This window comes from Dromiciops gliroides, chromosome 1 (assembly GCF_019393635.1).
Source record: "Dromiciops gliroides isolate mDroGli1 chromosome 1, mDroGli1.pri, whole genome shotgun sequence".
Classification (NCBI taxonomy): domain Eukaryota; kingdom Metazoa; phylum Chordata; class Mammalia; order Microbiotheria; family Microbiotheriidae; genus Dromiciops; species Dromiciops gliroides.
Genome location: NC_057861.1, coordinates 473,314,744 through 473,339,577, shown reverse-complemented (window position 1 = coordinate 473,339,577; position 24,834 = coordinate 473,314,744). Strand labels below are relative to the sequence as shown.

The 24,834-nt window shown below is 35.4% G+C and overlaps 1 protein-coding gene across 2 annotated transcripts in view; it reads right to left on the bottom strand.

The window, feature by feature from the left end:
- Positions 1-22,993, bottom strand: part of EFNA5 (ephrin A5) — a 333,896-nt gene extending 310,903 nt beyond the window's left edge. For both annotated transcript variants that reach the window (XM_043977556.1, XM_043977557.1), the window contains exon 1: positions 22,860-22,993. In XM_043977556.1, coding sequence (XP_043833491.1) covers positions 22,860-22,993 — 134 coding nt within the window. The remainder of the gene's footprint in view (positions 1-22,859) is intronic.
- Positions 22,994-24,834: the final 1,841 nt, after the last annotated feature.

Here is a 24,834-nt window from a genome sequence, read left to right as displayed (position 1 = left end):
ATAGGGCATGAGAATTAAAAGTTGAGGATGACACCTAGGTTGTAAGCAGGATGACTAGAGAAATTTGAGAGAGGGGAGGGGAAGATAATGTTATCTCTTTTACATGACAATCCTTCAAATATATAAAGTCCTGAGTCTTTTTTCCAGGACAGACATCCCTAGTTCCTTTAACTGATCCTCATATGACATTGGCTTAAGACCCTTTGCTATTCTGGTTGTCATCCTTTGGAAGCTCCACAGCTTATTAATAGCTTTCCTAAACTGTGGTGCCTAGAAGGGAGCACAATACTCCTGAGGTAGTCTATGCAAGACAAAGGACGAATTTATGATCATCACCTGTTTTTCCTAGAAACTATACTGTTTAATGCAATCTGAGACTATATTAGATTTTTTTGGCTTCCATATCATACTGCTGAATCATATTGAGCTTGCAGTCCATCAAAATCCCAAGATGTTTCTTGAACTGCTGTCTGGCAGGTAGATGGCACAGTGAATAAACAATACCCCAAACCTGGAGTCAGAAAGGATGAATTCAAATCCAGCCTCAGACAATTGCTAGCTGTGACCCTGGGCAAATCACTTAACCTGTCTGCCTCAGTTTCCTCATATGTAAAATGAGAATAATAATAATAGCGCCTACACCCAGAGTTTGTGTGAGGATTACATGAGCTAATAATAAAGCTCTTTGTAAACTTTAAAGTGCTATATAAATGCTAGCTGTGGTTATTATTAACCATGTCCCCACCATCTTGAACTTCAGAAGCTGACATTCTGAAGCCAAACAGTCTTTCCATTTACCCCATATAAGCATATATTATTAGTTTAAACCCAGTGCTCTAATTATCTTTTTGTATCTTAGCTGTCATCAGGTGTGTTCAGCTACCCCTCTTAGTTTTGTGTCCAGAAATGGAATGTGTTACTTCAAAAAGAATCTCACACTAAAGGTCTTCAAGCAAAGACTGGATGACCTATTTATTACAGGTAAATGTAATAGAAAATGGGTGCCAGAAATGTGACATATGACAACTCTATTACAAAATACTAAAGGAATTCAGTGATGAATTTTTGAACCTTTACATGTATTCATTCTGAATGTAATATCATAGCAAGGCTAAGTCTATGCAAAGCAATTATTTACAAATCACTATCACCACATTCCCCTTGTCTATCTGGAGACAGATAATCTGAAACTGACTGGGAGTGGCTTACCATCTCAAACTACAGAAACTGTAAAACTCCCCTAACAGGTCAGAAATAAAGGTGAAAACAAAGGTAGCCCCAAATGACAGGAAAATGGAAATATTAAGGGAATTCACACAAAATGGGCTACTAGGAATAGTGGGTAAGTAGAGAGAGGACTAGGTCTCAAAATCAAAAAGACCCTGGGTTTCAAGTCCTGCTTCTGACAGGTTACAAAGCAAATAACCTCTCAGGGCCCTAATGCAACCCTCTAAGGTTACAAGTTGTAGAATAGTTGCTGATCTGCATTTGGAATTGCAGAGATCTAGCACAAAATACAAGTATACACACATCCATGTTATATATAGTTGTCCAGTGTTATTGTTCGGTAGTTTTCAGTCATATACTACTCTTTGTGACCCCATTTGGGGTTTTCTTGGCAAAGATTCTAGAGTGGTTTGCCTTTCCCTTCCCCAGCATATTTTACAAATGAGGAAACTGAGGCAAACATGGTTAAGTGATTTGCCCGGGGTCACACAGCTAGTATCTGAGGCCACAGTTGAACTCAAGTCTTCCTGTCTCCAGGCCCCCGCAACTCTACTAGCTGTCCCAGTTGTCCAGTACAGCTTGGATATATTACTCTCCAAAATGAATTTGTAATTAAGGTATCCTTTCACTCCTCAATGAGGATAACTATAAATGATACCAAATTTTATAATAGAATCAGAGAATTGTAGATTTAGAGTTGGAAGAGACATTAGGTTCTTAACCTGGAGTCCACAGACACTCAAGTGTTCTGTGAATAGATTCTGGGGGGAAGGGGCCCATGAACTTGGGAAAAATATATGTGTTTTATTTCAATATAATTTGTCTCCATTATTATACCATGTATTTTATTTTTTGCATTTAAACCTTGTCCTAAGAAGGGGGCTCATGACAACAAAAAAGGTAAAGAACTCTTCACTTAGTCCAATTCCTTTGTTTTACAGATGAATCAGGAACATACAAAGTAGCAGAAAGGGTTTCTGGGATCTTCTGGCACTAGACCCAGTGGACTTTCATCCATACTCCTTTCAAAAGACATTTAGGGAGTAAGCTTGATTTTCCCCCAGTTACATAGGTCTCACTCATGCTTCTTGTGAGAGATGATGTATAATGAATCTCTACCTCCTCAACAAGCAACATGACAGTAAATGACATGTTGTTTGAATCAAGGTACCATCAGTGCTTCACTCAATAATTCTCAAAGATTCAAAAATCCCACTTCTCTAAACCATGGAAATAGTATTAGTTGTAGCAATAATAATAACTAAAACAATAACAACTAACATTTATATAGCATGTCCTATGTGCCAGACACTGCGCTAAGTACTTTGTAAAAAATCCTCTCATTTGATCTTCACAACAATCCTGGGAAGTAGGTATTATTTTTATCCCCTTTAAAAGAGGTAAAGTAACTTGTCCAGGGTCACAAGCTATTAAGTGTCTGAGAGCAAATTTGAACTTAAATCTTTCTAATTCCAGGCCCAGTGCTCTATTCACTGCCCTACCTATCTGAATCAACTATAGCATCTTTTCTATCTTTCCTCCAAATGCATAAACTCCAAAATACTACTAGCATTCAAAAGCCATAGAATCAAGAGACACAATTAACACAACCCCTCAGGAAATCTTAATATTTGGGTATATCTATGATTTTACTAAGAACATGGAGAGAAATTAACATTAGAATAATTTTTACTACCCCACTATGTAACCATTTACAATTCTAGCCACAATCAAAAAACCCCCAGGAAGGTACAGGTATCAGTCATTTATGAGGCAACTGAACAAAGGATAACATACATAAGCAGAACAAAACAATTTGAAAATACACTAAAGTCCTACTTATGCTTCTATTGGAATACTAATTATCTGTTCTATGCCTGTTTATTTCTGTCCTTTCTATAAAAGTCAAGCTTTGTGAAAGTCCAACAAATTAATAAGATTCACATTCATTATTATTTACCCAGATATGCTAATGATTTTTACGAAGACAGACTATCTTACTTAAATAAATGGTTGAGTTTATAGCAAAAATCATAGTCTTAACTGATAAAATTTGTCCAACACTTTGGTTTTTTGTCTTAATATGCATATATCTATTAAAACACAATAAACTTAGAAATTTAAGATTATAGGAACCTTGGCATAGCTATAGGAAATTAATAACAATAAAATGCAGTAATTTGATTTCCTTGTACTATATTTATTGAAATTCACTTTGCAATAAGGACACATAAGAATTTTTACAGATGTTCCAGTCAATAAGTACAGTAAGGTGTTTTTCTGTTACAACATAAATCAGCCAGCTGTTTGGGCCCTTAGGCAGTAAAAATACCAGCAGTTGTTCAGTGTATTCCACTTTTAAAGGGAGGATAATATATTACATATTTACATGGTTTTAAAAATATTTATACATTTTATACAGTTTTAGAAAAAAGCAAAACTCTTCTTTAGAACTTATACTTCAGGTGGTAAATGGTTTGACTTATTTGATGTCCATGTGATCCCAAAGTACCTAAGAGAAACCTACAAGTGCTACATGGTCAGACAATAGTTTTAAGAAACTGACAAGAATTATCCTGCTGACATTAGCATCAGAACATGTATCAATTAGGGCAAATTATAGTTCTAGAGCTCAAATTTTCACCATACTCTTTTTAAAATCTCTTAAAATGAGATCTTTAATTTCCACCTGGGATGACAACAGGCATGAATAGGATGATGGTCCCACTCAGAGCAAGGCAAGAAGTTACATGTATCGAAAACTTCTCTAACAGAGACAAGGAAGCCAATGTCTCCGAAGTTTTCTGTAACCCAGTACAAGCTCCTGCTCTCTTTGTTGTAGGTTTCCCTTTCCTCTATATGGAGCATTTACAAGTTCAGCTGTATGCCCTGTTTAATTTCCCTCTGCTGCCTTTCTTCATTTTCTAACACATGCATACTTGAGCCTTGGCTATGGAGTGCTGACTAAGGAGGAACAATAGGATCCTTTGAGAAGGGCTCAGCTCAGAGACCTAGTCAATATTTACTTCAGTTTGGAGCTACTGTTTTACAGCTCCTTCCAAGCAGAACTCAACAGTGGGGAGCCCCCAGAGGTTGCTGGATTTTTAAATGGGGAAAGGGAATTAAAAGAGGAGGGGGAGGCAGATAAAGAATTAATAGATAAATAACTGTCCACATCACTTATTTTTGCAGAAATAATAAAGGAGACGATCAACAGAACAGTTTAGATTTTTCAGTACTAATTAGCAGTTTGTAATTGGGAAAATTGATTGTCTTCTAAAGGTGATTAGAACACTCTAAAAATCCCATATCAGGCAGAAACAACATGCAAATCCATTTAAAGTGATCCTGTTACATCTTGTCCAGCATGGCACTGATCTTGTCAACTACCTAAAGCTTATTCTTTCCAACAATGGCAAGGCAGTGTCCCTAGAAGCGGATAGCCTAAAAGTCCTTATTTTCAGATATTTTCAATCTGATTTTATACAACCAATTCATATGTCTTAAACATCAATTAATATTGTTGTTGTTTTGTCAATTAGTTGCATTTGACTCTTCATGACCCCATTTGGGGCTTTCTTGGCAAAGATACTGAAGTGGTTTGCCATTTCTTTCTCTAGATTATTTTACAGATGAGGAAACTGAGGCAAACAGGCTTAAGTGACTTGTCCAGGGTCATAAAGCTAGTAAGTATCTGAGATCAGATTTGAAATCAGGTCTTCCTGACTCCAGGCCTGGAGCTCTATCCACCTGCCTATCAATTAAGATCAGGAACCTGCTGTCAGATAATTATATGATAAATACCATATATAAGGCAAATATCTTGAAAGTGAATAAAGGAAACCTAACATTTGAACAATAACTTCTCACATTTATCTATCACTTTGTCATTTATAAGGGTCTTTTGAAAAAATTACCTCACTTGATCCTTGAGTGGCGAACACAACACTTGAAAGATGAAGAAACTGAGGATAAGAGATGATAAGTAATTTGCCCACAGGAACATAACTACTAAGGAGAAGAGTAAGAACCTGCCAGTCAGACTCTTTGCATTATACATTTCCTCAATCTGCAGAATTCTGCATTAACTGACGTATCTACATTGAGGACATAGGCAAAAGTATTGGGACAAATTATTTACTGCAAAACTAGATTATTGTACATACTAAAAATTAGGACAACATACTTTTTTCCCAAAAAATGAACTGAATAACTCACATTTACATTGTAGTTTAAAGTTTTCAAAGCATTTTACATAGATCATCTCATTTGATCTTCATAGAACATTCCATGAGGAAGTATTATTATCCCCATTTGACAGATGAGGAAAAAGGGAAATAAAAGAATTCACTCAGAGTCACATAGCTAGCAAGTCCTAGAGGTTGGATTCAAAGCTAAGTCTCTCTAAAGTCAGAGTCCTGGATTCTTTCCGTTATACCATATTACCACAACAAAAACAAAACTGCATGGTTCTTACCTTTTTTTAAATCAACCATAAACTTCAACTGAAATCACAATTATAAAATTTCACTAAAATGACTAAAACTACATATCATTATTATCATAGCTAGAAGTTATGAAGTACTTTAAAGGTTGCAAGGTGTTTTACAAATGCTTACATATAGTATCTCATGATGACTAATCCATTCTAGAGTTCATTTTTAAATGTTAAAGATTTGTTCAAAAACTCCCTTTATATTTTATACTCTTTCTACAAGGTGTCAAATGATCTGAGAAACTATGGTTTAAAAAATTAGAAAATGTGTGTAAGTACAAACCTCCTGTGTATCACAGTTTTTAAATTATCATTTATAATAGTTTTGGGGTTAAAGGGCACTTCATCAACTCCTTTCTTTAACAATCAAAAGAAAAAAACAACTAAGTAGAATACCTATAAGTAACTTAGCTTTGTCTACAAATCAAAAGCAACTGGAAGGCTTAAGCAATCATCCAGAAAATGTAGACAAAAAGTTCTCTTGATAAGGAAAAGTTAGGGGTGTGAAGATTATTGAATGTCTATGTTAATCAAGTTCACTCAATTATTATACCCAATTATACTTCACAGTCTATCACTACCAAATAATATGTCATGCTAGGATTGGTTGTAGGAAATGTGGATTTTTAACTTTAAGAATAAAAGAATTAGTTGGGACCGATAATAGTCTCCAAGTATGTAAAAGGCTTTGATGTAGAAGAGCACCCTTAATTCTGAAGTCAAGAACTTGGAGCAAGGGATAGCAGTGACAGCGAGATTTTTGTTCCATATAGGAAAAACATATAAACAATTAGAGTAATACAAAAGTGGAATAGACTATTTTGGAAGGTAGTGAGTTTCTTAGCACTTTTTGCTCAGACATCAGTTGGACAAGATGACCTTTGATATCCTTTAAAACTCCCAAATTCTATGAAGTAGACTACAGGTAAATCTAGTCATTTAAGCAATTTTTTAAAATGGCCATGCAACAATCCATTCAATTTAATCCATCAGTTTACTAGGACTAATAAAAATACCTAACATAACAATCACGAAAGCAGAGGAAAATACTCATTCAATAATGCCAAACCTAACTCAATTTTTGTCAGCTGACATTCTCTAAATTTGATGAATGATTTAAAAAATAAAACCACAAAGGTTACTATAAATATTTTTCTGACAAACCATAAATATGGTGCAGTAAAGTAACAGAGTTGGAGACTAGAAGACCTCAGTTTAAGTCCTCAGAAATTTACAATGTAACCCTGGGCAAGTCACTTAACTACTCTGGTCCTCAATTTCCTTGCCTGTAAAATGAAAGGGTTTTACTCAATGACCTCCAAGGTCTCTTCAGACAATCTATAATCCCAGAAAAATAATAATCACACTCAAAATTTATTTCATTATAATAATTCCACAATCTAATTATCTGTATATACGTAATCTCCTTACTAAACCGTATAATCTATATGGGCAAATAATCTGCCTTCTCCTTGCCTGGCACAGTATTCTACATAAGCTTAATATGTGTTGATGTGACAGTGTTATCAAATAAAGAAAAGAAGCCTGGGACAGGCACTGGATTTTATTATCATTCCTCAAGGATAGGAACTAAATGAAATAAAACTATAAATGTTCTAAAATAAAAACAATCCATTTCTAAAGATACCAGAGGTCAAGTCATGGCAAGTTTATTTTGTGGACACAGCTCTCAATATAAGGTGAAGAAATACCAACCAAATACCTATTAATTAGGGAGAAACAAAGTAAATGTTGTGGTGTTTAGGTATATAAAATAAATATAAAAATTAGACCTAACACATTTTATTATTCAAGAGAAGTGTGTTAACAGATAAGATATATGCTTCCTAAACATTCCAACACAAAACATTAATTGCAACTTTTAAACTCAGTAGGTCAAATTCTACTGTCAGTACTTACTAATTTGTGGAACATAGGATATGTAATTTTATGGATCTTAGCTAATTCCCCTTCTGAACACCTTCCAGGAAATAAGACATTTAATCCTTCAAGGGCAAAAGATAGCTTTAAGAAAACTTATAAAACAATTTATTATGTATGCAAATACAACTTTAAAAGGCATCCATACGTAAGTACCTCAACAGTCACCTAAATATCTTTGAGCATTAGAGTGATTACTAAGCAGCTCCACAGTGTTAAAAAAAATAATAATAATAACAATAAAACCACACACCTTTTTAGCAGGTGTCTGAAACATAAGTGATCTGCTACGTAGTTGATGGCATATTGCAAGTAATATGTGTTGGTTAGGAAAGATCTACTATTTGTTTGGATGGATGTTACTATGATATGTATGCATACACATATATATTTAAAATTAATCTGTATCAAAAGTCTTTGAAGAAGTGGGTTGCCAAATTGCAAGCCTCCTTTCTTCTGGCCTGAGAAGAGAATGGGAGACATTACAAACATCCAAAGAATCTGCTCAGGAAGAATCTGCTTGCTAAAAACAAAATCAAACCAAAAAAAAAAAAAAACCCTCCCCATATATTCCAGCAATTAGGTATTTATTTAGGCCAATAAACTTCTCATTTCAAATGAGGAAGTGAAGACTGTCCTTTACACATTACTCGAAAATACATTAAACAGATATGCGTGAATGTGGGAGGGATGATTTTGAAGCAATATTGAAAAATCTACCTTCAGACAGCCAAAGGGCAGAATAAGAGAAAGCAGTGGTCTGGGCATCAGAGGTATGGCATGAATATAGTGCCAAAAAGGTATTTGAAAAGGTCTATAAACAACATTTAAATACTTTGCCACTTTGCCCAAGATCAGTAACTGCTGAAAATTATCTCATACTACCTACACCTGTGGTGAGTTTGTCACTATTTGATGTATAGGATACCCAAACTTTACCTATCCTAAAATAGATTTGATCCCTAATACTTAAGCTCCTTTCTCTAGATTTAATCACCTCTTTAATCCATCTGCTATGGTCATCTTAGGGACATATCAATGAAAAAATAAAATGCACCCCATTTCAACATAAAATATGATCTATAAAATCCACATCAAAAAAGATTTAAAAACTGTTCTTTTCATCATAAAAGGATTCTTCGCTTTACAGGTTTCCTTTAGTTGGTTCCCTGATGCATTTGAGACATGTTTTTATTTATTAAAATGTGTTTGTGGGGCAGCTAGGTGGCACAGTGGATAGAGCACTGGCCCTGGAGTCAGGAGGACCAGAGTTCAAATCCGGCCTCAGACACTTACATATTAGCTGTGTGACCCTGGGCAAGTCACTTAACCCCAAATGCCTCACCAAAAAAAAAAAAAAAAAAAAAAAAGACTACATTTCATAAAATGTGTTTGTATTTCAAATTCTTAATAATGCACTTATGTAAAATAAAGTACAGGTGTATTGAAGAAGCTAAGAGTTAATTGCTTAATATATTTCTGACCGAACTTCTTTGAGACTTGTGTGGATTTGTTTTTTCCAAACCCGAATCTCTGAACATCCAAACATTTTAAAATGTGAAAATTTTCTGGAAAAGCAATTAATTCATGTTATGGATGAGAGGGGGCAGGGAGAAAGGCTGCCAGACTAAATTTGACTTCCTACAAAATGTAATCACATGAATTTTTTATGTCCGGGTAGCTTCAGTGAAGAAGCCTACTATTAAAAGCCTGTTGACTATAAAAATGGGTCTACATGATGGATTATTTTCACAAAATATTAAATCATTCTAAAAATATCAATTTCATGATAATTCACTGTTATAAATGAAAAAATAAAACAGTATAAATTTATTAGGAATTTTTTATTAGAAAAGGGGACAATGAAAAAAGTGACTTCAATATCAGTTTACTAACATGATCAACTTTTCCCTAATCACTCAAAGATGATAAATCTTATTTGTATAAACTTTTCTGTATTTTACTTTTTGCCTCTAGGTATGCAATGATTTTTTTGTTTCTAATCAAAAATATCCAACTGAGGAACGATGCTTAGCTAGCTTACACTTTCTTTGGAAGCCAATAACATCCAAATTTATTATTGTCAATGGAAGAAGTTCTTTAATTCTTTTTCTTTATGAGAATTAGGAAACATATAAGGAATTCAATGTATTGGTTCACCTACATATTTATAATCAACTTTGTGAACTTGTATTATTTGCCCTTCACATAAAAAAAATTTCTTATAAACCTCTACTAAAGGTTTTGTTCTAAAAAATCTACTTTTTCAAAAAAAAATCAAGATGGGTAATTAAGAAGGAAATGTAAGTTGTGATTACCTGAAAATGAAAGATAATGATTTCATTTTACAGTCAACTATAACATAATTCTTTCAATGACAATGTATGGAATTGGGTGTGGGGGGATCAAAGAAAATGGATACTTTAGAAGATACCCACCCATAACCTCATCTATTTCTCTTTAAAAAAACAAAAATGTATTAGATAATAAATGATTATTTGCATTACTCTGTTTTTGTGTTCTTAGAAAGTATATTTCCATTGGCATAGTATGTGTTGGTAGCTTCAGACAGTTTAAAGTTCATGCCCTATTGATAGTAGATTAGTAACATGGTCTTTGTTTATAAAGACACTAAGAACAGCAAATAGAGGGAAGGAATAAACCTGAAATTCACAATGTTTAAGTATTTCCTTATGATTTATAATCTCTAATAGCACATAATATTTTCTATGAAAAAACAGACCTGGGACTTATTGATATACTCCATATAACCTACCCAGTACAACAATACAAACTTCTTTACCTGATTCAAGAAGCCACTAAGGCATTTCATAAAAGATTTTATGGTTCCTGAGAAAACGTATACTAATATAAACCATTCTAGAGAATCACCACCAATAGAAGCAGAGAAAAAGTTAGTCATATTTTATACTGAATGTAAAAATGAACTTTTGGGGTTCATCTAACCATATGCATTCAAATAAGAAAGTGCCCAAAAAATTTTATATGGGGGAAAATTTTTGTAGAAATTTTTTTAGAAATGTATGGTAGGATCATCCAGAATAGTGTTCTTTATAAAGTCATAAGGTTACTATAACAATTAAACAAAGTCACGATTACAATCCATTATGGCTTTATCCACAAGCCGTGATCCATAGCAAAATTCCTGGCCTATCGGCTTTTACTTTTAATACTATATAACATTCCATTTAAAAATATACTGACAATCTATGTTACTGCACTAAACTAGAATCAAACATATTTCTCATACTTTCAGGCTTTCAGAAAGTCAAATGAATTTTACATATTTAAATACTGTGTATCTTCAAATATTGGGAAATTTGTGGCAATACAACATAGGATTCTTTCAGAGGAAGGAGTCCCTTGTGATTGTTAGATGTGGGAAACTGAGGGATGGAAAATTACTGTCTGATGCACTATTTATTTTACCATAAAATACTAGAAAAGTCTACAAAATCAGTTAATTCGATTTACACCTTCTGAAATCACCCCTTCCCTTATTTAAGTTTTGGGGAAAGAACATACAAAACTAATAAAGTAAAAATACTAGAGGGAAGAAAACCTGTCTGCAACCAACTCTTGGCTTATGTAATAATGGAGAGAAACATGGAATTTTGTTAGTATCTATAATGTCCTTTCCTACCAAACCATATTCACACCAAAGCTGATTAAAGACATTTAAAAAAACATTTTAATTTAATTTTTTCATTATTTTCCCATAGTCATCCACTGGTGGTCAGCCTCATCAGTAGTAAAATAACTAAAAGCCACGGGCGGGGGGGGGGAGTAAAATAATAAATAATGTCAAGAAATATAAGAATAACTTAAAACACTCATCATTTCCAAATCTACAAAGAGAATTCTTTAAAGGATGATAAAATATCTAAGATTAGTAATATATGATTAAATATAAAAAATTAGCCTGGTTATAGCCCCAAAACAATAAGACATATCTATTAACATGAGTGTTAATATAAATGAGATAATATTTGTAAAATATTTTGCAATAAACCTTGGTTATTGTTATATAGCCAGTCAGTCCTCATATAATTCAAAGAGGTGATGAAAAAGAGCAAATGAAAAGGACTCTCTCTGTTTTAGAAATCCTTTTGCTTCTCTTTGTTAATTACAAAACAAAAAGTGGATGGGGCCCAATCTGAAATATTTTCTTTAGAGAGCTATAATCTAAACTTATGCCATTAGATATTGTTGAACGGATGTACATGTATTTATATGTAGTAGCATACATATCCATGCATTTTGTCAGTGTTGTTTTCCCAGGAGTACAGTTGACAGTGGTGACAGCCGAGTGTGTAATTAGTTTTCATTGTTCCCCTGACAGCCAGAGTTCCACACAGGACCCCTTTATTTTTATGTTGTAAGATATGTTGTAAATGCTATGGAAAAATACACTAATAACAGGCGTTTAATGATGGACCCAGCAACCATAGTGGGAGGAGTGCCAGAAGAGATTGGCAGCTCTGGGTCCTATCCATGTTTGCAGAAAGAATTGCATTCCTCAAGTACTATAATGATCAAAATATTGATGTGCGGCATTCCTTATAATAACAAAGTATTATATTTAAAATAGGACTTTTATACATTGAATTAAATGTGTAGCAACAAAACCAAACTCTAGAACCAAAAGATAACATAAAAATCATCAATTAAGGGGGGGGGTGATACTGGATGCTCTAAAATTATAGGGTTGATTATTCATGGTATGAAGAAAGATATTGTATATAAACAAGTGGAAAAATCATTTAGAACAGCTCCATCATCTGATACCATTTTTAAAGAAGGAAGTCTAAGAGATACACTTTTGTTTTTGGAAGAAGGATTGTTTTGCTTCTTAACAATATATTTTTTAAAATTCAGTGGTGGTCATATGAAACGACTGGGTACCATATTCCCTGTGGATTGTGCTAATTTGTTTTATACAGTACTTAAAATCAAGGACCCCAGAGATGCTGTCATAGCTGACACTGGATCTTTCACAAAGGTCCTTTATCGCTTGATTAATTAGTAATTGGGAGACACATTTTGGCAGCTTTCATTTCCCTATTATTTCCTCTGGTTTGGCTCAAAACCCTGTCAGGAGTGACACTGTTTGAATCAGAGTCCTCTTAGTGCTGGATCACTAATTTTTTATAAATGGAGTCCCCAGAGAACTATGCCCCCCCCAAAAAAAAACGTATAAAAGTTTGTTGAAGCAATAACAGTAAACAAATATGTGAAGAAAAAAATTGAATGCCATAGTATTCTAAACATCATTCCCTTCCTGGTCTGTCTGAATCCAAGGGTTACTGGTGAGATTGCAGTCTGAAGGAAATGGCCATTAACAAAACCACTGCTTTCATCTGTTTGGGGGGAAAAGGTTTTAACTAAATAAAGCAGACAAGCACTTTGCTAGCAGAAGAAAGCTACATCTGAGCCTCCCTCCACCACATACCTTCCCCCAAACCAGATGAATGAAATTATTTTCAGAGGCATGTATATATAGGGGGACTACAGAGGTAGTGAATGTATATAGTAGTTACAAAATCTGTGACTAAATTGAACAAAGGAACATGTTTCTCAAATGATAAGCTTCAGAATTTTAAAATGAAACTGTCAAGAATGATACTGGAGAGTTGAATATAACTGCAAAGTCAATATGAGGCGCTCCAGTCCACAAGCAGCTACCTCTCATGTCAGTAACTTCAAAAATGCAGGCTGACATTATGGTGGTTCAAGACACTTGATGTGACAGTGTAATAGCCATGCTGTGTGTGTGTCAGAAGGTCACTGCTTCCAAATTCCAGCATCTTTCTTTTTTTCTTGCCCTGAAACAATAGAAGGGGAACTAGGCTCATTTGTTCCCACTTTGTTTAACTTAATTGTTAAACACATGGGTAAATGTTCCCAACTATGCATAGTTTTCCCCAAAAAATCTTATTGTTTTTATAAAGCATAAACAAATAAATTGAAATCTCAACTATAAAACCCACCACCATACATATTTGATTTTGTTAAGAACAAAATTGATCTAGGACAAACCTTGCTCCTTATGATTCTATAAACATCAAGATGCAGTACACCACTGCTACAAAGGATATTAGTAATGTGTACACAAACTATGCAACAAAAGTAAAATATGAAGTGATTTCACTCAAATATGTTGTTTTGAGAGAGAGGAGATATTGCCATTTCCTTCACCTCTATAATACATTTTTAATGAAAAAGAACAACACTAGCTGTAAATTACAGATTTTATATATACTAATAATTGACAGGACATCTGAATACTAACACCTTGGCAGTTTGGAACAGCAAGAAAACAAAATAGTAGATGTTTTTGAGTTCATTCAAAATAGAAAGGTCATTTTAAACATTTGGATGTTTGGACTCCTCTACTGGGTGGTAATTTTTTTTTTTTTTACAAAGTAATGGTTACCCACATAACAGAAGTCCTTCTGTGTTAAAGCTGTTGACACGTACACCTGGACTGAAACAAGGAGCCCATTTGTTATCAGGAGACATGCATCTGTTATCCTCCCCCACTTCCTTCTGTCTCCCCAAAAAAGAAAGAAAAAAACTACCACAAATTTTACTTATCTATTTCCTTTTAGTCACTTTGGATATTCTGGAAATGATATTAGCAGATTTTGTTAAATCATTAGAAATGCAACTGTTAATGCACTCATGTCAATCTACAGCCCAGATGTTCAGAGTATGACTCGTTAATTCATTTTGTCTGAGTTGGACTACATTTGACATTAATCTTATGGCATAGCAGCTACACTTCTATAACAGAGCAATATTGGAAGAGTCAAAGAGTTGTTCATGAAACCAAGTACACTGTCAGTTTTCTAACTCTTCACTAAGTTCCCAAATAGTTATTCTGGAATTCTAGAATTTGTTAAATCCAGAAAGGGAAAAACAATACTTTATAGAACTCAGAACCCTCAGTATATATATTCTGATAATTTATTATATCACTAAAGAATTCAATTACATAAGTGTTTCCAATAAAGACATGGAAGAAAATGATACACAAGCAGAAAGGTTTTTTGTAATGAAACCCTTATTGTATAACGTGACTTTAAAATCTCTATATGCTTAAATTTTAGTAGCTCTCAGCATCTCCCTTTGGAGGAGAATGCTTTTTACTGATGTACAGTTAAGAAATATGCCAGTTATCAAATATATACCACCAAAGAGCAAATTAAATAAACTACTTGAGGTTGAGTGAGGTTAAGTGAGGTTGACAAAAGGAACCAATTAAAATACACATTTTTGTTGAAATTAATAACGAATATTAGTACTTAAATATTAAAATGAATGATGGTAAAAGCTACTCCTTAACATTAGAAAATTCACGTATTTAAATTTAAATATAGTGTTGCTGATTAAAAGTCTTTTCTCAAGGAAATGCTTCTACAATGTGAGACAAAAAAGGGAGATAACATTTTCATGAACTGATGGACAATATTATGTCTCTGATACTTGAAAATTCCTTGCCCAAATAATTGTCAAATGGTTTAGTCCTTTTCTATTATTCACACTCATTTCTGAGCTATTTTCATGAGTGAAATAAATTCAGTCTTGAAACAAGATGGCTGCTACTAAAGAGGTTGATTTAACTGAAAATCAAAATTTATTCTTTCAACCTGGAAAAGGCAACTTAGTTACCTATTAGTAACTAAGGCATCTCAATGTTTAAGGGTATATACACCCATGCCATCAAACATGTCTATAAAAAATAGATTTTATTCATCGAAAGTGAAGCGGAAAAAAAATCCTACCTAAATGCTTGCTAAAAATATGGCTGTCCAATGCAAATAGTCGGTGATGTCACCTGACCCAAGCATTCCAATTGCATTACTTTCTGTAATGGAAACGTATTATTCAGCCATTGATAAAGACAAAACAACTGTCAGATTGATATATGCAGACCGATGGACAGACATTGATATAGATATAGATATATATGTATATCACATAATATATGTGTATATGTATGTGTATATGTGTGTGGAGAGGCACACACATACATACATACTAATTTAAATGGGGAAGGAAGGGAAACATTATAAGAAATAGTCAGGAAAATACTACCATTAACGATTCAACTGTACCTAGACACAGTAAAAAATCTTGAAAATTTAGCTGTTAGGCAATCCTTCCTTGGACTGTAATTTTATTGTTCCACCTTACGACTCAAACAAATCAGAGAAAAACTCTAGTATGCCAGATAGCAGAGCATAGATGTATCAATTATATATGTTTCCCTCTCTTTTAAAGTAATTTTGAAAATTAAAAAAAATAGACAAACATTTTTATTTCTCACTTGAATGAAAAATAAGACCTGACAGTACATTTTCTTCAACCTCACAACTGTCAAGTGCTTGAAGGGTGTTTCTAAAAATGACAAAGGTTTATTTTGTTATTAAAAATGATAGACTAGCACCTGAGTGAAAGCTGATCTAACAATAAATGTTGCACAACACATTCATATTCTGTTGCTCTCTGTATGTGTATGCATATATATAAGACATATATATATATACATATACTAGTTGACATAGATTTATTTTATTTTAAAATGTCATGTCTAAATATATTGTTTCACTATTTGACAACTATATTTTATACCCTTAAAGCCAGTGTTTGGATTCATAGACAACTTTTGGTTTAAAGATTAGTAGTATAGGCTCAATTATTTTATAATACATTCTTTTTTGAAAGACAGCAGATCGTGGTTAAGGTTACCAGAAGGAGTACCAAAATACAAGCAGGTTTTGTTTTTTCCCCACTCAGTTCTATTAAATGGTTTCTACCCACAGTAACTGTAATACTCAAAGAAAATTTGCCATAATAAACTTATTTTAGTGTTTTCATTTCATTATGTTGCAGTTTTTCTAACTTTAAAACACAAGTACAGAAAAACTTAAACCAGGCCTTTTAGTTCTTAGTAATAAAAATATATCATTCAGAAACACTTGAATATCAAAATAATCACAAGAAATTTTTCCATAAAACAGCTCAAGGTTAAGATAAAAAACTGACTAAAATATAAATCAAACTAAAAAGTACTTATAGTAATTTGTTGACATTTGGCTGTCCGGAACTACTACCATAAAAAAAGCAATCACAAAGAGTAAATTGAAATTTTAAAATATCACCTCAGTTTGAGGTGATCTTTTTAAACAACTGTTTCTCAAAATGTTCAAACTTTATCACAAAAGAAAAAGGGAAAAAATGTCCAACTTAAAAGAGTGATGTTCACTATCTGTTTCTGCATTGCAAGAAATGCTGATTTAGGGAAGGAAAGTTGAGACATGGAAGTGCTCCATCATTTTACTCAAGAAAACTATTTTCACAACATTGAGAACTTCTCAATAAAGACCAATATTTTAACAGATCCACTTCAGGAAAGCTTCACAAGTAGGCAAAAATAATGCATGACAGTCATTATGAAGTGCTTACTTTAAACAAAATAATATAATTGTATAATATTGGTGCCAATATCTAGACATTGCTAATAAACATGGAGAATGGGGAGCTGTCAAACAAAAAGAATTGTCAAAAAAAAAGACCCCAGCAATTTCTTTGCTTTTATTAAAAAAAAAAAAAGAAACCCAATCAGGACTCAGAACTAAGTGGAAAATTATTTAATACTTTATGGATAAATTTTCTTCATTAACAAAAATTCTTGCAAAAGAAAAATGTGCTATCCCTACCTATATGCATTTCCCTGTTAAAATTAAGGCTTTAACTTCCTTTTCAAAAGATGTATTTCTTGGCATGATGACACGTGTTTTTATGTATGTGTGCACATACATATGTATGTATATATTTCCCAAGCCAGGAAAGTGCAGGACTCCTGAAGGACTAATTGTATTCATTCATTTTCTCAGCCCAGCATGTAGCTGGTAGATTGCTTGGTTCATAGCAACAGGGGAGAGAAAGAAACACTCATCTTTATCTGTCCCCATCCAACAGGAAACCAGGCCAGTGAGTGGAAAGCAATGAAATGCCTTTTCTGAGGGCATTTGCACAAGATAAAATGGCAAGAATTTAAGGAAGGCAATTTACCCTTTAATTGTGTGCTTCTTCTTACCATAACTCAACCTTCAAAAGTTGAGGCCTATGAAAACACTGCTCATTGGTTGGAAGGCAACAAGGTATTCTTCCAGTCATCCTGTCACCATTAAAATCAACTAACTGGGAGTGGGAACTACTACTGCATGCTGAAGACTCTTCTCCAGAACTTTTAGTTACAGTGAAGATACGGAGCTTGAGACCTTTCTAGCTCAGACTGGAAATGCCAAATTAGACTGTCCTTTCAAGTGGGAAACAGGCATTATTAATGTTTACATCTACTTTCAAAATACCAAGAAGTTGGCTAATTTTGATATATTTTGAAAATCATAATATGATGCAATATATAAGTTCCAAAACATATATGTATATATCCTGATCTTACTTATAAAGAAAATAATATGAAGTGGTCAGATAAATTTATGGAACAAGAAGATGCTCAGAGTATATGCATGCTTTATTTTTCAAATGTGTACCACATATATAAAGAGACCTCTTTATGAATGTTATAATGTATTAAAATTATGATATACATCTAATAACATAGTCATTTACTCTTTAACTCTATGAATATTTTCAACATGTGTAAACATTACTAACATGTTTTAAAGTTCCAAAAGTAAAAGAAATTCACCTATTTTAAATTTCATAGCTCAACTCTTTAAAAACTAATATTAATGTTCCACTCTCTCCTCAAAATAAAGTCAGGGAATCTAAGTGCAACAATTTGCCTCACTTTTTTAATAGAATTCAGAATGTGTTCACAATAAGAAAAAATGGCTCAGATAATTATATATGATATATATATATATATATGAATTTCAAGGGAAAAAACATCAAATGGAGTATGATGAGGAAAATGTTTCTCTTTTCTCCATTTAACATACAGTCATAGTATAGGGATGACTTTGGAATAATGGATAAAATTCACACCATTTTCACAACACCAATGTGGCATATTAACAAAGCAAAATTGTGCCAACTTTCCACTATCATACTATGGAATAATTAATTCACAAGTTTTAGATTGCAAATAAGGCAAAGAAAAAACTTCATTATTTCAGAATGATGTAGTAATCATTCTTTAAGTGATGATGCACAGAAGTGGTCTTTCCTGTTTAGGAAAGCTCCCACATTCCTTATTAGTAAAATAAACTATGAACTAAAAGTAAAGAGAACATTATACCTGAAAATGATTTTCCTAAAAATCTACTAGGCACATTTAGAATCAAAGTGATTTCTTATTTCACATTATTTCACTACTCTCTATATTAATGTTAACCTGCAGAGGACAATTTTAAGTATCCTTTCAGCACATACTTTTAAAAATCCCATGTTGACATTCTATTTAATTTAAGGACATTTTCCCCTATTGATAACTCATCATATCTTTAAGAGTTTCCAAAAGTCATATAACTTTTAAAAGAACTAAAGAATAAATTTAAACTAATCCACATAGCTACATAAAATTACTTTAAAGCTTTTAAAGTTAAGAAATAAGATACAAATAGGTTTATCTTTTGGATTAGGGTCACATTTTTAAAATATTATTTAGATTATAGAGCAAAGTTCACAGTATATCATTGAATATCATTTTTATAACTTTCACTATTTAGGTAGGATTAACAAATATTGTAAAAAAATAAACTATAGAAGATGCACTTGTCACAACTGTCCATTTGAGCTGCTATTACTCAATTGTTATCTTATTGATTTCTGTCCTATTCATTACATAAAATCAATTCTGTCTGCTATCCCATAAATACTGGCAACTCTTAAAAGTTATCAGTTTTAGAAAATAACTAATTTTGTCAAGAAAGAGCAGATAAATGAACATAGATTCTAACCCAATTTTTTCTAACAGTAAAGAAGTTAATATTTTCCTGTCTCTGTATATTTATAGTTCCAATATACACTTATGAGACCAACTAACTACTCAAACTATATAATAGAATACCCAAACCCTTCAATCAAGATAGCAAATTAAATTCTGAGTTTATCTAAATATTTTGTTAAATATTATCATATTGATACAAAATATATATTTACCTACATTTATACAATATTCATTGTTGCTACTCTTGCATTTAGTGAACTTTTTTCCTTTTGGAGTTATGAAAAGCTACACTATAGAAGCAATTAGAGATATCCATTTTGTTTCAAAAGATTACTTAGCAATTGCATTACTGGCTTGGTAAAATCTAAAACAAGTCAATTTATTACATAAAATATTAGAAGCATGAATAACTGCCTTTGAAAAATGCATATCACTTTTTTAAAAGTTTAAAACACTTGACTTTTATATTTTAGCATGATGTGCAGAATATTTGGCAGAAATATATTTCCTCGTATAATATTTTACCCTTCACTGCTGTCTTTTATTTTAAGGATTTTTTTTTACTGGGTTTGGTTCTTTAAATTTCTTCTTTGGTAACATTTGATGAAATATAGAATATGTCTTTTTATTCAATATTTACATTCTTGTTACATGCTACCATTTTTAAGTTGATAAGTTTCAATGGAATGGGGAAAAGAGCAATAGAAATCAGTTGATAAATTCATAAGCATACACTACTTTATAAAACATAAAAGATTAATTTCTTTTAAAACATCAGCTTGGGGGGGGGGGCTGTCAGTATTAAATTGGTTCAGTAACCTAAAAGGAGGCACTGAAAAGCCTCACATTAGAATACTCAACTGACAAGAAAACTCTGGGCACTTTAAAATTCTACAGATTAACTTTGTCTCAGCCATTTCAAACCCACCATGGAATACTGAGCAGAATAGTTTTCTGCAGGCAAGGCAGATCTATTAAAAAACATGACCTGTGACAAAAATCAATGTGCTAATCTCAAACCAAACAGCAGTATCAGGAACATAAAACAGAGATAACCTAAGATAAAATGTCCTCAAACTCACTCAGACCAGCTTGACAGGTTAAAAAAAGGGGGGGAGGGGAGTCCCCTCAGTTTTAACGAGGAAAAAAGATAACAGTCAGGTATCAAAACAAGTGGATACCAATAGAGAAAAGGTTCACAATGTTTAGGATGATGAAAAGGAGGGAGATCACCCCAGCAAAGAAAACCCAAGTTAGACCACCTCGTTTCTCTGTTGTTTCACTTAATGTGATCAGTTTAAGTTTTTAAAGTATAAATTCCTCTGTCTCATAAACACTGTTTAATAAAGCCCAAAGGGAATAAACGAACCTTCATAATGAGCCTTTCTTTTAACACGATCACAATTGGAGCCTTTGCTCCATTTGTCTTGTCAGGTTTAATAAAAGGCACCTCCCCTGGTAGAATGGCTTCTCTTTCTCTTTTTCTAATAGTGCTAAGTGCCATGTCAGAAAAGAAATAGGGTGCCCTGTCCCACCAGATATACAGATAAATAGATAGGGATAAATGTGTGTATATATATTGTTTTGTGTATACACAACACAGTTAATGCTTTAGGAATGTTGGCACTTCACCTCGTGTAGAACATTTATCACCAATAATTCTATTTTGACTTTATGCTTGTTGGACACGGTTTTTCCGAGTATAGGTGGAAGGGGAAATCATCTTTCTCCACCAAAGCACCAGTTCTCCCATCTTCAGCCAGGACCCAGGTGGCCCACCAGGGTGGAAATATGCTCCTTCTTTACTGGCCAGCCTTGGCTTCAGCAGGGATTCCCTCTTATCCCAGGACAATAGAGCGGGTGGAGGGCCGGGCAAACCGGTAGAGAAGAGGCGGAGATCGCTACTTGTACCTCCCTCTCCTGAAGCGAGCGTTTAGAGCTCGCGGCGGCCACATGGTTCTCAGGGAACACAGCACTTGGCGCGGCTTTCCCCTGAAACCACGCTCGGTGCGGACTCTCTATTTCCCACCCGTTCTGTTCAACTTTTATCTTCTCTGTATGGCAGTTCAATGACCTTATGAGTTTCCGTTGGCTAATAAAGAAATCAGCCCTAGAGATCGAGCAAAAGCCGGTGGGTTAAGGAGTGGATGGACGATAAAAATGGGAACTTAGCAGGACGGGGTAAGAGGCCGATCAGGTCATTTTGGGTCGGGATTCGACCGGGCCATTTGGGAAGGCCTAGATTTAATGTCAAAGCATCCCGCGACTCCCCTGGTTGTTCAGACTGAGGATGGTTCAGTGGCTGCACCGGACTCAAAAATCCGAGGCCGGACCGAACCGATACTCCTGACTCCCCCTTCAGATTTCTCATTTCTCTGACTTTTTCGAAGGGCGAAGGGAGGGATCACCAAAATAAAATGTTTATCAATACATATGGGCGAACTGGAGAACAGAGCTGCCATACGTGTCGTAACCTTTGTAATAGAGTAAACTTTTTGGCATCATAAAAGGGACCGGGTAGGGGTGGGGGGATGGGAAAGGGGAGAGGAGAGAGAGAATGGGGAGAAATCTCCACAACTGCCAGCTCAAAGGAACCAGACTGATGGATGGGCTATTGTATTTCCTCTCAGTTAACGAGTTAAAGGAAAACTAAAAGCTTCCGCTTCCCAACTCCCTCCTTCCCCTGCCTGTGCGCTGGGAGCGCACCGAAAAAGTTTGGGGCTCGGCTGGAGGAGAGGGGCTTGACTGGCTCGCATTGCACAAGTGAAACTATTTTCCGCAAAAGGAAAAGAAAGAAAATTGGGGTTGGGGGAAGGGAGAGCACGGCCCTGAAACTATACGTTCTGCTCTAGTGGGATTTGGTTCGCTTGTCCCAAACAGCAGAGGAAAGAAAAAGAACCTCCACCATCCTCTCACTCCCTTCAAGGTCTCACCCCCTGCATCCTCGAGGAGTGAGGGAGGAAAGGTTCATTAGTCCCAGGTGAACCTGATCTCAGCCTTAACTTAACAAAGAAGGAAGTTCAAACTTCCTTCCCTCTTAATTCGGCCAGGACTCCCATTCCCAATTACAAAAGGAAAGAGTCCTTCGGGCTCCCGTGATGACGGCGCCTCAGGCGTTTCTTCACTCTCACCGATTCCTAGCCACCTTCTCTTCCTCCTCCTCCGAATATCTACGCCTGTCCTCTCGCTTACCCGGTCGGCCTAGGGAGGCGAGGACCCTGGATCACGTCCCTCTTACCACCACCCTCTTACCTGGGATTGGTGCTGTTCCAGTAGACAGCGTAGCGATCAGCAACAGCTTTGGAACCAGGATCTTGGCTGAACACAGACATCCAGAGCACCAGAAACACCAGCATCAACATCTCCACGTGCAACATCACTCCCATCCAACAGTGAAAAACACAAACACAGGAGGGAGCAAGGGGGGAGGGGGGGAGGGAGGGAGAAAGGAAATAAAAAGGAAAAGAAGGGTTTCCTAAACAGAACGTAGGAGACAAGGGAACGAGAAGTACAAAAAGTAAAGAGAAAAATCACGGATTTTTTTTTAACCAAGCGAGCTCTCCCACCCCCCGGAGGGGGGGGAGGGAGCGTGGAGTTTAAGAAAGAAATAAAGGAAATAAAAGAGGGAGAAGAGACGCGTGTGTATTTCGTAGTTGGGAGGGGGAGAGCGGGAGGATGCCAAATCTGCTTCTTAAGAAGTGGGAGGAGGCTGGTCACCCCGGGAGGGGGAGGTGGGAGCCGAACTGGGCTGTGGCGGCGGCGGCACAACGAGGAGGCGGCGGCGGCGCTCCGAGCACATTCACCGGGAGTTCAGTGCAGCAGCCACAGCGAGACATACACCAACCCACCCACCCCGGCTCAGCCCGTACACCTTCAGCTGAGGGTGGTAGTGGACGCTGACGGGTGGCGGCTCTTCTCCGGCACGGTTCTCTCGCTCTGCCTTGTTTCGTTCAAAGTTATTTTGGTAGTTGATTTAAAAAACAAACAACGACAACAACAAAAAAAAAAACCTGCCGAAGGAAAGCGTTTGGTTTGGAGTATGTGAGTTTCTTTTCTCAAAATAAAATGCGCCCCTCACCACCACCCTTTCGCCTTTGCTTTAACAAACCCGTGTAAGTCTTTGAGGAAGTAGATGCTGCGGGTTCAGGGGAGGCTGTGAAGAGCAAAGATGGGTGGGGAAACAAAACTGCTGAATTAAATCTCACTCCTGCCAAGGTCCTGGAAATGGTTAAAAAGTAGTTGGGCTGAAGAAGAATGGCAGTGATACCCAAACGTTTAAGAAAGTTTGGTCCTTTCCTTTATCCAACAGAAATGCTGGGTAGAGTTTGGCTGCGGTAACTGAGATGAAGCGCCGGTTCTGCAGCAACAGCAGCAGGAGGAGGAAGAGGAAGAGGAGACACCCGGTGTGTTGGAGACTTGATAGGGATTTTTTTCCCCGTATTCTTTTCTTTGCTGGGTTCTGGATGCACCAAAGAGTGTAAGAAACAGCAGATATAAAAAATCAGCCAATCCAAGCAGTGTTATGATGCCAAATCAAGTCGACACAAATAAAACTGTTTTGCTGAAGGGTGAAAAAAATAATTTCAAATGAATCCGACAAACTCTGGGAAAAGCTGGTGTCAGTCGCCTTGTCCGCACAAGGACTGAGATCGAGATAGAGGCATAAAGTGAGATCCAAACATCTCCCGAGCAAGCTGTCAAAGTGACTCTGTGGCTAAAACGAGTCCGAGCCCAGGAACATTAACTTAGAGAAATGCATAAATCAGTTTCAAATCAGAAAAGAGCAAAAAGAGAGAAACCTCACCGGTGACTACATCAGAAAATCTTGTTCTTCTTCGGCAGCTGCTCCTTTTTCCTTTCCGAAGAAAAAAGCAGCAACAAGAGGGGGGAATCACACTGCTACTCCTCCCTACCCCCCCCCCCAAACCGAACCCTGCAAGAAAATGAATAAACTTCTGTGCAGCGGCAGCCAGTGAAGGATTTCAACGACTGGAGAGGGGGTCAAAAGTCAGTTTTGGAAAAAAAAAAAGGGGGGGTGCTCTATAGGAGGGGGAAAAAATCTTAAACAGTCACGCCCCCTTCGCTATGACCTGCGTGTAAATCCGACATCAGCAGCAACCTAGGACAATCCAAAAGCTGGGCGCCCACTGTGCAATGAACATATGCGAGTACGTATGCAGCATATATATTTTATATCCATGCATATGTCTGCATGTGTGAGCGATCT